The sequence below is a fragment of the Lepisosteus platostomus genome, chromosome 6 (genome assembly GCF_059453375.1).
Source record: "Lepisosteus platostomus isolate fLepPlt1 chromosome 6, fLepPlt1.hap1, whole genome shotgun sequence".
Lineage (NCBI taxonomy): Eukaryota > Metazoa > Chordata > Actinopteri > Semionotiformes > Lepisosteidae > Lepisosteus > Lepisosteus platostomus.
Window position 1 is genome coordinate 54,836,595 of NC_142616.1, and position 12,716 is coordinate 54,849,310.

The 12,716-nt window shown below is 37.6% G+C and overlaps 1 protein-coding gene across 1 annotated transcript; it reads left to right on the forward strand.

Annotated features, from left to right (window-relative positions):
- Window positions 1-607: 607 nt before the first annotated feature.
- rrp9 (ribosomal RNA processing 9, U3 small nucleolar RNA binding protein) lies at window positions 608-11,979 on the forward strand. Its single transcript, XM_088636392.1, has 15 exons — window positions 608-859; window positions 1,923-2,011; window positions 3,587-3,699; window positions 4,643-4,710; window positions 4,836-4,877; window positions 5,012-5,138; window positions 5,779-5,903; window positions 6,086-6,178; window positions 7,146-7,246; window positions 7,708-7,842; window positions 8,313-8,375; window positions 8,653-8,798; window positions 10,362-10,441; window positions 10,810-10,883; window positions 11,728-11,979. Exons 1-15 carry the CDS (start codon window positions 779-781, stop codon window positions 11,825-11,827), a joined length of 1,437 nt encoding a protein of 478 aa, XP_088492518.1. The 5' UTR covers window positions 608-778; the 3' UTR covers window positions 11,828-11,979.
- The last annotated feature ends 737 nt before the right edge of the window (window positions 11,980-12,716 follow it).

The following is a 12,716-nucleotide window of genomic DNA, read 5'->3' on the forward strand; positions in this document are numbered from 1 at the left end:
TACTGTACGTATTTCTGCTGTCTTTTTTACAGTGCCTGAAACACGAAAGTTATCTCTTCGATTTTTTTTATTTCATTGCAACAGCATTGGGACATTTTCATTCTTTTTAACTATTATAAATGCCCCAACCGCCCCAACTCAAGACCGAAGCTGACAACCCTCTCCTATTCTCAAACCCGAGATCATTGCAAATCCCAACACATGCACATCAAACTAGGTTAGGGCGAACTCCTATCACGTAGTGTTACTATTTCTATGGACAGTGCTAAAATTTCAGATTTTTTAATGAATAATTCATAACATTGCACAAGGAACGAAATCACTTTCGACTACATTTTTATTTGTTGGACATTTTACAATCAAAGAATTCAAAAACATCTATAATGTTTAACAAGTACTGTCCAAGAATTTGCTCGGTATTTCCCGGAACTGTGTTTCTTACTTTTCGTTTCTCACGGTTTCATTATTTCACCGGACGCATTTCCGCCACAACCTACCCTAAAATGTGGTGTAATGTATGCACCAATCGAAATCTGGTAGGTGGGAAAGGGCACATTGCGATTCAATAGAAAAGCGAAGACGGAGTTAAAGTATTTAATATCCAATCAATTACCTGCTTTGATGGAAAGGCGTGGTGAGTGAGGTCCAGTTTGAATGCACGTGGACGGTGCCAATGTGGTTCTAATGTTGATTAACAGACTGAAATATTGAATTCCAATTATTTTGCTTGTTTTTTTTTCTTAAAATCGTTAAATAAAGAATCATATTGTCTGCTAGTATGTCTTCCTTCTTCATCAAGAAGAAAGTTAACGCGAAGCCTACTAAAAAAGCGGGCAGTACTAGAGTTATTAAAAGGAAGGTAAGTTTTTTTTTTTGCTACTACTTGAAAATGCCGGTTATGTTTTTATTTAACCTAGATTGCAGATTTTACAAGGTAGTCAAAATAAACAATTTGCTTCCTAAAATCCTATCAAATGAGCACCTTCCAACTATGTGTTATTTCGTTTGGAGTGCACAGGAGGAAAACGAAAAGAAAAACATTAAAATGGATGTATGAATTCTTAAGCGGCGAATGCACTATCTTCCAGTTTAGGTATACTTCACTCACTCATTTCAAATCACTGTTGTGCTGTGAAACCGCTATTGCTTGAAGTTAACTGCGAATATCCAGTATAAATGAATCCAACACAAATTCTTAATAAAAACAGGACGTTTCAGATGCCGACTGAGAGTTATCAGCAATGCGATATATGACCTGCTTGAAACGCATGTTTTGCTCATTGCCTATACATTATTTCAACTGGAAACTTAAAATGTTTCCTTTTTATTTAGAAAAGTTCTACAAGGACAGAGGTCTTGAGTCTTCCCATTCCCTCGCCTGTGTTTGCTGATCTCAGAATGTCGTTGCATTGCACAGGGGCAAAATCTATATTGCGACATATGCAATAGCTATGCCTTGGGTTCTATTCCCTGATAGAGATGGGTCATTAAACATCTGTGGAATTAGCTCAGACGATTTGTGTCCTGTAGAGCTCACAGACAAGTGAAGAGGCACAATGCATATTCAGACTGTACGAGAGCAATGGGGCAGCGTCTTCGATCTTGTGTCCATGAAACGCAGATGCACAGCTTGTTTTCCTTCCGATAGCCGAAGCCCTCCCTATTTTGAGGATTCCTGTTGGTGACAAAGGTTAATCGACATAATGAAGTTACATGTGTCTGTTCAATCAAATTCAAATGACTCTGCTACAGATTACAGTTTTCCTGATGATAACTTTATGAACTTGTTGCTGTTATACGTGGTTTCTTCGGATGCTCAGCAGAGTACGCTTATGTAGTATGTATGTCATACAGTACGTTACAATGGATGCTTCTAATTCAGTTACTTAAAAAATAATGTTTTTTGTTTCTCATCCTTTAAGGCTGACGATAATGGTGTGAGTAGAGGGCGCGCCAAAAAAGTAAATTCTGGAGCTAATGAAGAAATTTCCAGCGAGTCAGAGACAGAAGGGTGAGGTGGATCATTTAAACCTAGAACTATAAGCGGCACAGTTGGCTTCCAAACAAGTACTGTCACTTTGAACACAATCACTGTAATCTTTTGTATCTCGAATCAAATTTACTTTGAACGTTTACAATGTTCACCACTGATACTAGCCTGATGAAAATGTTGCTGCACCCATAATAAACAGCTTCAGTATCTTCTCCAGAAATACAGACTAAGGTAGAAGGGTCATCTTTTCCAGGCATGTTTTATATACATTCTGAGAAAAGACTTGTGAAAATATCTTAGTATAATATTGTTAGACAAAAGTTAGATTAAAAATAAATTGTCAGCATGAGTGTTATAATTGGGGATATCAATATTTATCCTTATATAAATAGGTTTTCACCATGGTTATACCCACCTCGGTTAATTATAATTGACTGAAAGAATTGCCACACTGTGAAGATTACGTAATATTTTGATTATCATCAGCGCAGCAATTTTGTTATGTAGAAACAAAAGTTTGGGAAAAGTGAATCCTATGATGCACGCATGGTGCACAAAAGTTTGGCCATTTTTCAACAAAAGCAGTTAGTTTCCAATTTCCATCCAAGGCTGAACTTTACAAAATGATCAATACAGAAGTGATAACAGAATGACCAGTTAACACAAATTTGGATTTAATTAGGTTCACAGATTTTTAAAAAGAAGTCTAAATTTGTATCAGGTTTTTTGCATCAAATCTAAGCTGATGTGTATTTGGATGTTTCTTGTTTTGGCTAAGGTTCAGATCAGTTGATTTACTGGGTCTTATGGAATACTGCTCAGGCTCAGGCCACCTTTTTGTTTTTCCTGTATTATTGCCAAATTATTAACTGGCTAGGATTGTAACTGACAATTCTGAAGTTCACTGGCGTTAGTTTTTTTTCACAAGGAAAGCAGACCGAATTTTCCTTCTGAATTCAGAATTGAATTGTCAGTTACCATTGTGCCACATTTTAATTTTATTGTCCCCAGGATTATACTTCTCAAGTTTTCTTAACTGTCAAAGAAGTTTTTGAACAATAGTAGTTTGACATTTACACAGTGTGTTCTCCAAGGCCTAGCTTTGTAAATCAAGTTTTTCTGAAAACTCAAATCCCAATATGTCAGGGACGATTTCTGTCAAATGTATAATTAAGTAGCTAAATCAGTGTAGAACAGATTACGTCTTGAATATGAGAACAAAATGGTCTTCATCCAACCATCCTGGATTACTCTGAGAAAATGTTGCTTAATTTATTTTAATTGTAGGTGTGCTTGATTGGTAATTATTAAGTGTGGAGTTATCAGGTCAGTTTTCAGAGAGGAGTGGTTTGCAGTATGGAACATACTTCACCAAGAGTTTGGTGACTCGCTGTGAGCGATAAGCAGATTATCACAATATAATTTAAACCAATATAGTTTCATATATGTCACCGATTTGGGTGTTTATTAAATTTACCACAGTTCAATCAGTGCAGCCGTTCCCAAGCCTGAGATTTTGAAATAATACAAGTATTTTTCAAACTCACTGTAGAAATGAATAATTTTTGTGACTCTTTTTATTCTTCTCCCCAGTCCTACAGTCAGTAGGAAAAGAAAGGAGAATGAAGAAGAAGAGATTGAAGAAACTCCACAAGAGAAGAAGCTTCGATTAGCCAAACTGTACCTTGAGCAGTTGAGGGAGGAAGGTGAGAGGGAGACGCACCGCTTTAAGCTTCATCGTGCACAGAAATGGAAATTTCCCTTTTTGGAGTCCATCCATCCATTTTCTAAATGCTTCTTACAAATCAGTGTTGCAGGGGAGCTGTGGCCTATCCCAGCACACAACTGGCACAAGGCAGGGTACACCTTAGATGGGACACCAGTCCACCATAGGGCAGACACGTACCAGGTCTAATGTTCCCGGAAGCCAGTTAAACTACCAATATGTTTTGGCCTGTAAGAGAAAACGGGAGCACCTGGAGGAAACCCATACAAACATGGGAAAAGTATACATGCTCCACACAGATAGCACCCCAGGGATTGAATTTAGGGCCCCAGTGCTACAAGGCTGCGGTGCTAAACACTGCGTCACCACACCAGCCATTTTGACATGAGCCCAAAATTAGTTTTAATTTCAGCCACTGTCAATTTAAGCGGATAGATTCACATAGATGACTGAGAATGGATCACATGTATCTTTGCATTATGGCCACCTTGTGTACAGGGCAAAGCAGTCAAACTTCTGTGATAGAATGTGACTTCATTTTTTAGTGCGTACCACAGGCAGAAACAAGACAGCAGTGTAGAGAAGTTAGGGCTCTGGGGAAGGTTGTGAATACACATCCTAAGTTAGGTACTGTCACTGTACCCTTAAGGAAGCCATTTTACTCATTGCTCCAGTCAAATGCCTATCTGTATAACTGAGTACAAATGTAGGTTACTTAGGATGAGTGTCGGTGAAGTCAATAATAATAAAATGTGAAACAGAATGTGTTTCCTGTGTCAAATACTTTGAACAATTGTTTCATATTTGTCAAATTAAAATAGAGTTTCTCACAGTTGAATTCAACACAATGGACAGCAATTTCAAATTTGGTACCTCAAAGTTAAATAGTACATAACAAAGAGTTTATGTTTTCTAATTTTCAGAAGAAAATAAGGCTGAAGAGGATTCATTTGAGAAGGATTTAATTGCGGGAAGACTTCAGGAGGAAGTAGTAAGTGCTTTGCAGCTATTTTTGCAGAGTGAGCTGTTGGGTATGTTTATATATCTGGCATCTCAGTCATTGACATTACATGTACATTTATTTCTAAATTAAGGATATTTTCCTTGTTATTCCAGCTTGAACAAAGAGGAAAACTGCAGCGCTTTATTGCGAAAGATGTAAGTACTGTGTTTTTTTGGGAATTCAGTGTATGCAGTTGTATAGTGGTGCAATAACATGTTGTTGCTTTTTTAGGAGGGCTTCAATATGTCTTCAGTCATATTAGGTCGTTTTTTTTTTGTGTGTGTTACAGCTCCAGGCTCCGGATGTTGCCGATCTCCGTCTGTTGAGAGGGCACCAGCTTCCAGTCACCTGCCTAGTTATTTCCCCTGACGACAAGCACATTTTCTCTGCTGCCAAAGATTGCTCCATTATTAAGTGTTAGTAGGCTTTTTTAGATGCTGTACGTTACTAATTTATTTGATTCTTTTTTAGTTTGGACACGTTTATACAGCTGTTTATTTTACTAGAGCAGTTTGGGTGATGTACCATTATCAAGGGTATAACAGCGGAGTCACTCTTGGGATTAAACCCACAACCTTTCAGTCGACAATCCTAACCACTGCTCCACCCAGCTGTTTATGTGAAGGGTTGGATCTAACAAATAAATGGTGTTTGAATAGACCTTTTGACTATTTTTGACAATTTTATTAACCAGACAACTTATGTTCCATCAGGTATGTAATAGAAAGAAATAAGGTGGACAAACAATGTATCAAATGTGGAGAATCTTGATATTCTGTTTTGTAACATTTTACCCCTTTTAAATGTAGTTTGAGTCTTTTTTTTTAATGAATTATTTACAGTGACAAACAAATTCAAGAATATATTTAGGATCATGATGAGTACAATTTTAAAGTATAGCTTGTTTAACAGGAGATATGAAAAACCCTGTGTGTGCTGAGTGACAGAGATAGGAGTAGGATACATTTTGATCAAGCTGCAGTTAAAACAGGTGCTTTGGGGATCAAAGGCCTGTTGTCCGTTAGCTTCTTATTAAAGGTTGTTTTCGTACCAAAGGGGATGTGGAGAGCGGGAAGAAGCTTCACACCATTCCAGGAGGGAGGAAAGGAACAGAAGACAGACATGTTGGACATACTGCGCATATCCTGTCCATGGCAATATCATCTGATGGCAAATACCTGGTAAGGGAGGGAGAGGGAACGTGCTCTTTCTAATCAAACTCACAGTACTACAACTTCTCAACTGAAAATGTTGTGGATAGTGTTAGAGCTATGAATTCATAGGTTCTTCTGTAACGCTAAACTAGCCTAAAACCTTTTTGATTACTTAATTTTTTTTTTTGCTTCTGGTTTTGCTTCTGCAGGCCACTGGTGATAGGAATAAGTTAATCATGATCTGGGAAGCGGCCACATGTAAACATCTTTACAAGTTCACAGGACATAAAGATGCTGTGTCGGTGAGTCTCTTTGGGCGTTTCCTTCCCGGCTGTGTGACTTTAATATCGCAAGGTTTGAATTTTATTCCTTAGAAACAGCTATTTTAACCTTTCAAAAACTTTGTTTTATGTACAGATGTTGTAACTGATTTATGTACAGATGTTGTAACTGGGCAGAGCGGTGGCTCTGTGGCTAAGGATCTGCGCCTGTGACCGGAAGGTTGCCGGTTCAAATCCCGCGGCCGGCAGAGGAATCCTACTCCGTTGGGCCCCTGAGCAAGGCCCTTAACCCCAACTGCTCCAGGGGCGCCGTACAATGGCAGACCCTGCGCTCTGACCTGCTTCTCTCCCTGTCTCTGTGTCTGTGTCTCCCTGGAGAAAAGCTGGGGTATGCGAAAAGACGAATTCCTAATGCAAGAAATTGTATAGGGCTAATAAAGAAACATTATCACATTATCATTATCATTATATACAGTACAAATGTCAGCTGATGGTGTCCAATGTTTAGGAGCAGTCTGGCTGTTCTTTTTTTTATTTTTCCCTTTGTTTCAGCTTTTCTAGACCTTTTTGCCAGAAAATCAGTGTGAGAGCAGATTTCAATAATGGTGAAAAAACACATATTTACTGTATAGTAATTATTGCTGTAATGTACAGTACATGTGTAGTGCTAAAAGGAACTCGAAGATTTTAACACAAAGATGGGATCCACTTCATCTGCGACTGAAGTGCAGTGCCAATGCGTGATGTGCAGCAGTCCTTCTGCACCAGCAGATCAGGCGGAGGAGTGAGACATAGGTTCACCAGATGACTTAAGGGCAAAATGTAGTTGCCTCATTGAGCAGGCAAAAATTCAAATTTAGCCTGGAAGCTTGGGTGAACGTCCCTAGCTTGGGATCTTTAACGACCGTGTTATTTGATCCCCCGTTCAACACTTAATATCACCACAGTAAATATTGGAGCTTCACTAAGCTTCTTTTGCTTTCCCAAGGGCTTATCCTTTAGAAAAGGTACGCATGACCTGTACAGTGCCTCTCATGACCGTTCTGTGAAGGTGTGGAATGTCAGTGAGAACGCCTACGTGGAAACACTGTGAGTACCTGAATGGATTTCATCACCTCATGGTTTCCTTTATGGTATGAATCTGTGAAATGCAGTGTATTAAGTCTTGTACACTTATTTGGTAAAAATACTCAAAATACTAAAGTTGAAATAGAACATTCAAGTAAAGCCATGTACCACAATATGTTTTGTAAAGTTTTTGTGGTGAACTCCAATCTTTTAGTGTCATCACAGAAAACTGGGGTATCATCTGTTGCATAAATTTAAAAACTGAACATAACACTCAGAAAATGTTGGTAATCTTTCATAGCAGTGGTAAAACCTTTGGTCCAATTTATCCATCTAGTAATTAAGGGTTTAACGAGGAGGGTGGGGAGAGGAGTTTCATTTTTTTTATTTCAAATATTCGCTTTCTGGGTACTTTTTTAATTTTTAACTGTACTACCTATCCATTGCCTTTGAGTCTTGTTCTGAAGAATCTCTCTCTGTAGTTTCGGCCACCAGGATGTTATCACAGGCCTGGACAGCCTGAGTCGAGAGCGTTGTGTGACTGCAGGTGGCCGGGATGGGACTATCAGGGTCTGGAAGATTGCAGAGGAGTCACAGCTTGTATTTCATGGGCATGAGTGAGTCCCGTACACTGCTTTATCACTTCTTGGATTTAATTCCCATCTTTATTCAGAAAAACAAATGCTGCGAAAACCAATCTGCAATGCAGCAAAGAAGAATCTGTCTTTTAAAAGTTAGCAGAAGGATAATGGGCCTGTAAGGTTTTTTTATGCTGTATATTTTTATTGCGAAATGTATATGAGTATTTGTAAATATACTGGTAACGCCCCCTGCTTCTTGATATTTATTTCTCAATATACTTGCAATTTTCAAAGAGAGATCTGATGAACAATTATTCACAGTTGTGTGTTGCAAAAGGATCTCTCTTAGTTGTTGATATTTGCTCTCCTCAGTTAAGTGTCACTGCTGTAATATGTAGTCACTCCTCAGTGGCTTTCTTGCATACTTTATAGTTGTTAAATTGTTTTGTATTTTCTGTGGTATGCATGTGCTTTCTGTGCATTGAATATTTTTCTCTTCTTTTTAGAGGTTCTATTGACTGTGTTCAACTGGTTAATGAGGAGCATATGATAACAGGATCTGATGATGGGTGGGTATAATAGAACAATGTAATAAATATTGCTTACCATGCTAAATGCTGTAGTAAAATGAACTGGTGCCATTTTCCTTGACGTTTTGGTAATGGTTTTGACCAAAATATTGCTGCACAGTACTTGTATTGGAAGGATAAGGAAGGCTATATGTGTTTTTATTAATTGGTGCCTAGGGATGAGGTTGAGTTCTGCTAAATCTTCTAAGGGAATAAGTTAGACATGCTTGTCTTTTGTATCCAATGGAAAATTCACTGAAACTTTGTCTGTTTACAGGTCTGTTGCTCTGTGGAGCGTTGGCAGGAAGAAGCCTTTAGCCACAGTAAAGCAGGCCCATGGTTGTCATGGAGACAAAGCCCTAGAGCAGCCCTATTGGATCTCCTCTGTGGCAGCTCTTCAGAATAGTGACACTGTAGCCTCAGGTACTTCAAGCTGTGAGACTCCTTGTCAGTGGTTTCATAATATCATTCTTTTGGGCATGGGGAATAAAATTATACCACCAGATAAAACTTGTACAAATGTAGGCAGTTTGTGGTTACTGAGGAAGTGTTCTTCCCTTATGTGGTTATAAGAACCTTGCTGTGTTTTCATACTCCACAGCAGTGATCACATTGAATGCAGATCTACCTTTGTTATTGTCTTGCAAAATCTCTCCTCCTTTTTTCCTATATAGCCTGAAGCTGGGTTTCCATGTGTACATAATCAGAATCTTTAGTTCCTGTATGCAATACAGCATCTGGATGAAATGTATTGCAATGGTTAAATCAGCTTTGCAGCCAACTAAATTAAAAACATGATTCCTAGCATGTGTGGTGTACTAGAATACTATCCCAGGTGCTATAGTAAAGAGATTATCAAAAACATGACAAGACAGAGCAGTGACAGTTTGGTTCCTGATCAATGTCTGCATGTTTTAAAAATGTCCATTTAACTAATTTGGTTGATTGTATCTCATTTATCCAAAGATCTCACCCAGCTGAGTTGTGAAAGAAGCTACTGTTTTTTTGTTTCAACAACATGTACCTGAGCTCACGTCCTCAGAGAGATTCTAGAGTAATAATAAACTTTTTATATTGTGGCAATTTCTTACTAGAATGTGGTATGGATAAGGAATGCAACATTCCTTACACTAAAATATATGCTTTTAATCATATGGTAGTGTATTACCCCATTCTACAGTGACAACTAGAAGAGTTTTTGTTAATAGTGAGGAAAGAAAAACTAATTTCCTTGAGTACGAATAACACAGTAACATAATTAAGTGTGAAATGAACACGGACATTGTTCCTGTTGGTTTTTTTACCATTTGGGTAGGGGACAGTTTAGACAGTGACTTGGGAGTATTGATTTACTATAGAAAGAATTGACAAATCTTGCCGTGTCCTTATCTGCATAATGTTAGAAGAATATCATAGAGTAATGTAACAAATAAAAGAAGGATATCTTATTGTGTACATATGGAAATGTAGTCTTGTCTCTTTCTGGTGACCACTCATAGTATTTGAGTTCTTATCTTTTTGACCTAGAACATTTAAGGCACAAAGAAGAATTCAAAGCTTAAGTGAAACAGAAGAGGGTCGATTGCTGCTAAATTTAGTGAATTCTTAATTAGTGCTGAGTTTCTGTGAACTGTTAACTGTACTTGGAGTAAGGGTTATAGAAAGGTTTTCTGTCATACTACAATCATGAGTTTCTTTGAAGCTGAAGTACATGATGAATAATGCGAAACCATCACTGGTTTACTGTTACAGTTCTCTGATGTTTATCGTTTCTTAGGCTTATTTTTATAAGATGTAATATTCAGTTTTGGATAAAATTCCCATTGTTAAGTCCAGATATAAACCTCCAAATTCTTATGGTCAAAAATAGGCATACTGTTTTTCTGCTACAAAATAAATTTGATTTAACATTTGTCAACATTTTAGCAAACACCAGTCTTCATCAAATTTCAGTCATTTGAAGATCTTTTCTTCTTTTTTTTATAGGTTCTCACAATTCCAAGGTACAAATCTGGAAAAGTGGAGAAGGATTCCGTAGTTTGCAGCCTCTCTTCAGCATTCCTGTTGTAAGTGTTGTGTGAAAAATTACACATGATCGCATCTATTAAACATAAGAATCAGAAGGGAAAATTGAGATGTTATGGATAACGGTTTTGCATTCTTCAGTAAAAAAAAAAATCTGCAGACAGCCATAATGCTAGTACTTTAATTAAATCACAAACATACCTTAACAAATAAGCCTTAACACATTTTCAGTGCTTTATTGCTTTTTATGTCGTTTTGATAAAGATTAATACTGATGCATTATTTTTATTGTAAAGAAATACTTAAGATGCAGTAGTTAATTGGAGAAACTGTATACTTAACACTCATTTCATTACTATGGTCAGTCCACTTTGTTGTTAAAGCACTTTTTTTTGTTTTTTCCCATCAGGTTGGTTTTGTGAACAGTTTGAAATTTTCAAGTTCAGGTGATTTCCTTGTTGCTGGAGTTGGACAAGAGCACAGGTACTAAGTTTTGAACATCTGGTACAAACATTAAAACTTGAAATTAAATATTGTAGTGTGTTGTATCCTAACTATACGATAACATTCAATAAAGAGACAGAGGCGTGACCACATTTGTTGGGCAAAATTTAAAGAGTGTTTGTAGTAATGTATGCATTCTTGCTCTTTTACGAAATCTTTCCATTTCTTTGTGTTTTTTGTATTTTTTTTGTATGATGGTTTGAGATGCATACTCTATAAGAGCTGATCAAGTATCAGTGCCTCTCTGTTCAAGTTATACATGTAGAGATAAAGGTATTCTTAAAGTCACCATTAGTATATACAGCATGTTTGTTCAAATTAAAATTTTATGTACTGGTTTATTAAAGGGTTACTAAATAAACCTTGGTGGATTTTTATGTGTGCACTTCAGGGAATCAAATAATTTATATGCATTGGTGCAAGAATATAATCTGAAATTATTGAGGTGTACACCAGTATGAAATGTGTCGTTCCAAAATCCTCTTGAAATGATGTCCTTTGGGAATCTTGTTACTATGCCATAGCCTGAATCTAAGAAGTTGGAAATAATTTTTGTGGCAGCTATGTTTTATCTGCTACTGGATAAATCTGTTGAAAAGTGGTGCAGACTTGCTGTGAATTAAAGAGCTGCTTTGCACTAGATGGCACTGTTGTTTCATTGATGTATTCCATCGTTATATTTACAAAGGTGTGCAAAGTGTATAGGTGATGGTGACTGTTTTCTAAAGGCTTGTAGCACTGGTTAACTTTTTTTCCCTCCTTTACTGATGAGAATATTTGTTGCGTTGCAAATAGACTGATGGTGTCTCTTTTTGTCTTCTAGGCTAGGCCGGTGGTGGAGAATCAAAGAAGCAAAGAATGGAATTTATATAATTCCACTAAAGAAAAAGAGTTCTGAACAAGACCCCACAAGTGACCAATAAGTGACCCAGATAAAGACCTGTATGTGCAATAAAGGACTTCACTCTCCACACAACCCTGGTTATAGAACTCAACATGTTATACAATATAGAATTAAATTGGAATATTGGGCTTTTTGTATCTCCCATTGATTAAATGTTTTATTTAAATCAAACAGGTTATATACCCTTGTTTTGACATCGGAAGCAAGTTTGCCTTTATTATAGAAACTGCACTCATCCAATGATCTGCAGTTCAATTTTTAACTTGGTCTGCTACATAGCTGTGTGTCAGCAGCTAGTGTGAATGGTTCTGTGATTTCAAAATAGAATATGAGGTACTGTTATCATTGCTTAGATTATTAATACTGCTGACTGGCATGATATGAAGTATAATTCTACAAAAAGATGGAGTTTGGAATAGGTGAGTAAAGCATGTTTGGACTGGTGGTTTTACACCATGGCCAGGTTTTGATGCCTCGATATTCTGCTTATCTTTCAAAATCTCTTTTAAACACAGTTTGCTCCATGCTCATATAATATGCCAGCAGCCATATCACTCTGCAACTTACAACTGGCAACCCACAGATGCTAAGCATGTGTGATTCTGGTCAGTACCTGGATGTGAGACCTCCTGGGAAAAACTAAGGTTGCTGCTGGAAGAGGTGTTAGTGGGGCCAGCAGGGGGTGCTCACAGGTCCTGACTCTGTGGTCATTAAAAATCCCAGGGTGTTTCTTGAAAAGAGTAGGGGTGTAACCCTGGCGTCCTGGTCAAATTTCCCATTGGTCCTTACCAATCATGGCCTCCTAATAATCCCCATCTATGGCTTCATTACTCTGCTCTCCTCCCCACTGATAGCTGATGTGTGGTGAGCGTTCTGGCGCACTATGGCTGTCGGCGCATCATCCAGGT

Bases quoted from the DNA above. Each gene is read 5' to 3' on its own strand.
- rrp9 (XM_088636392.1), top strand. From the start codon at position 779: ATGTCTTCCTTCTTCATCAAGAAGAAAGTTAACGCGAAGCCTACTAAA. The intron at 7,843-8,312 runs GTGAGTCCCGTA...TCTTCTTTTTAG, and splicing joins CTTGTATTTCATGGGCATGA to AGGTTCTATTGACTGTGTTC. The intron at 8,799-10,361 runs GTACTTCAAGCT...TTTTTTTTATAG, and splicing joins TAGTGACACTGTAGCCTCAG to GTTCTCACAATTCCAAGGTA.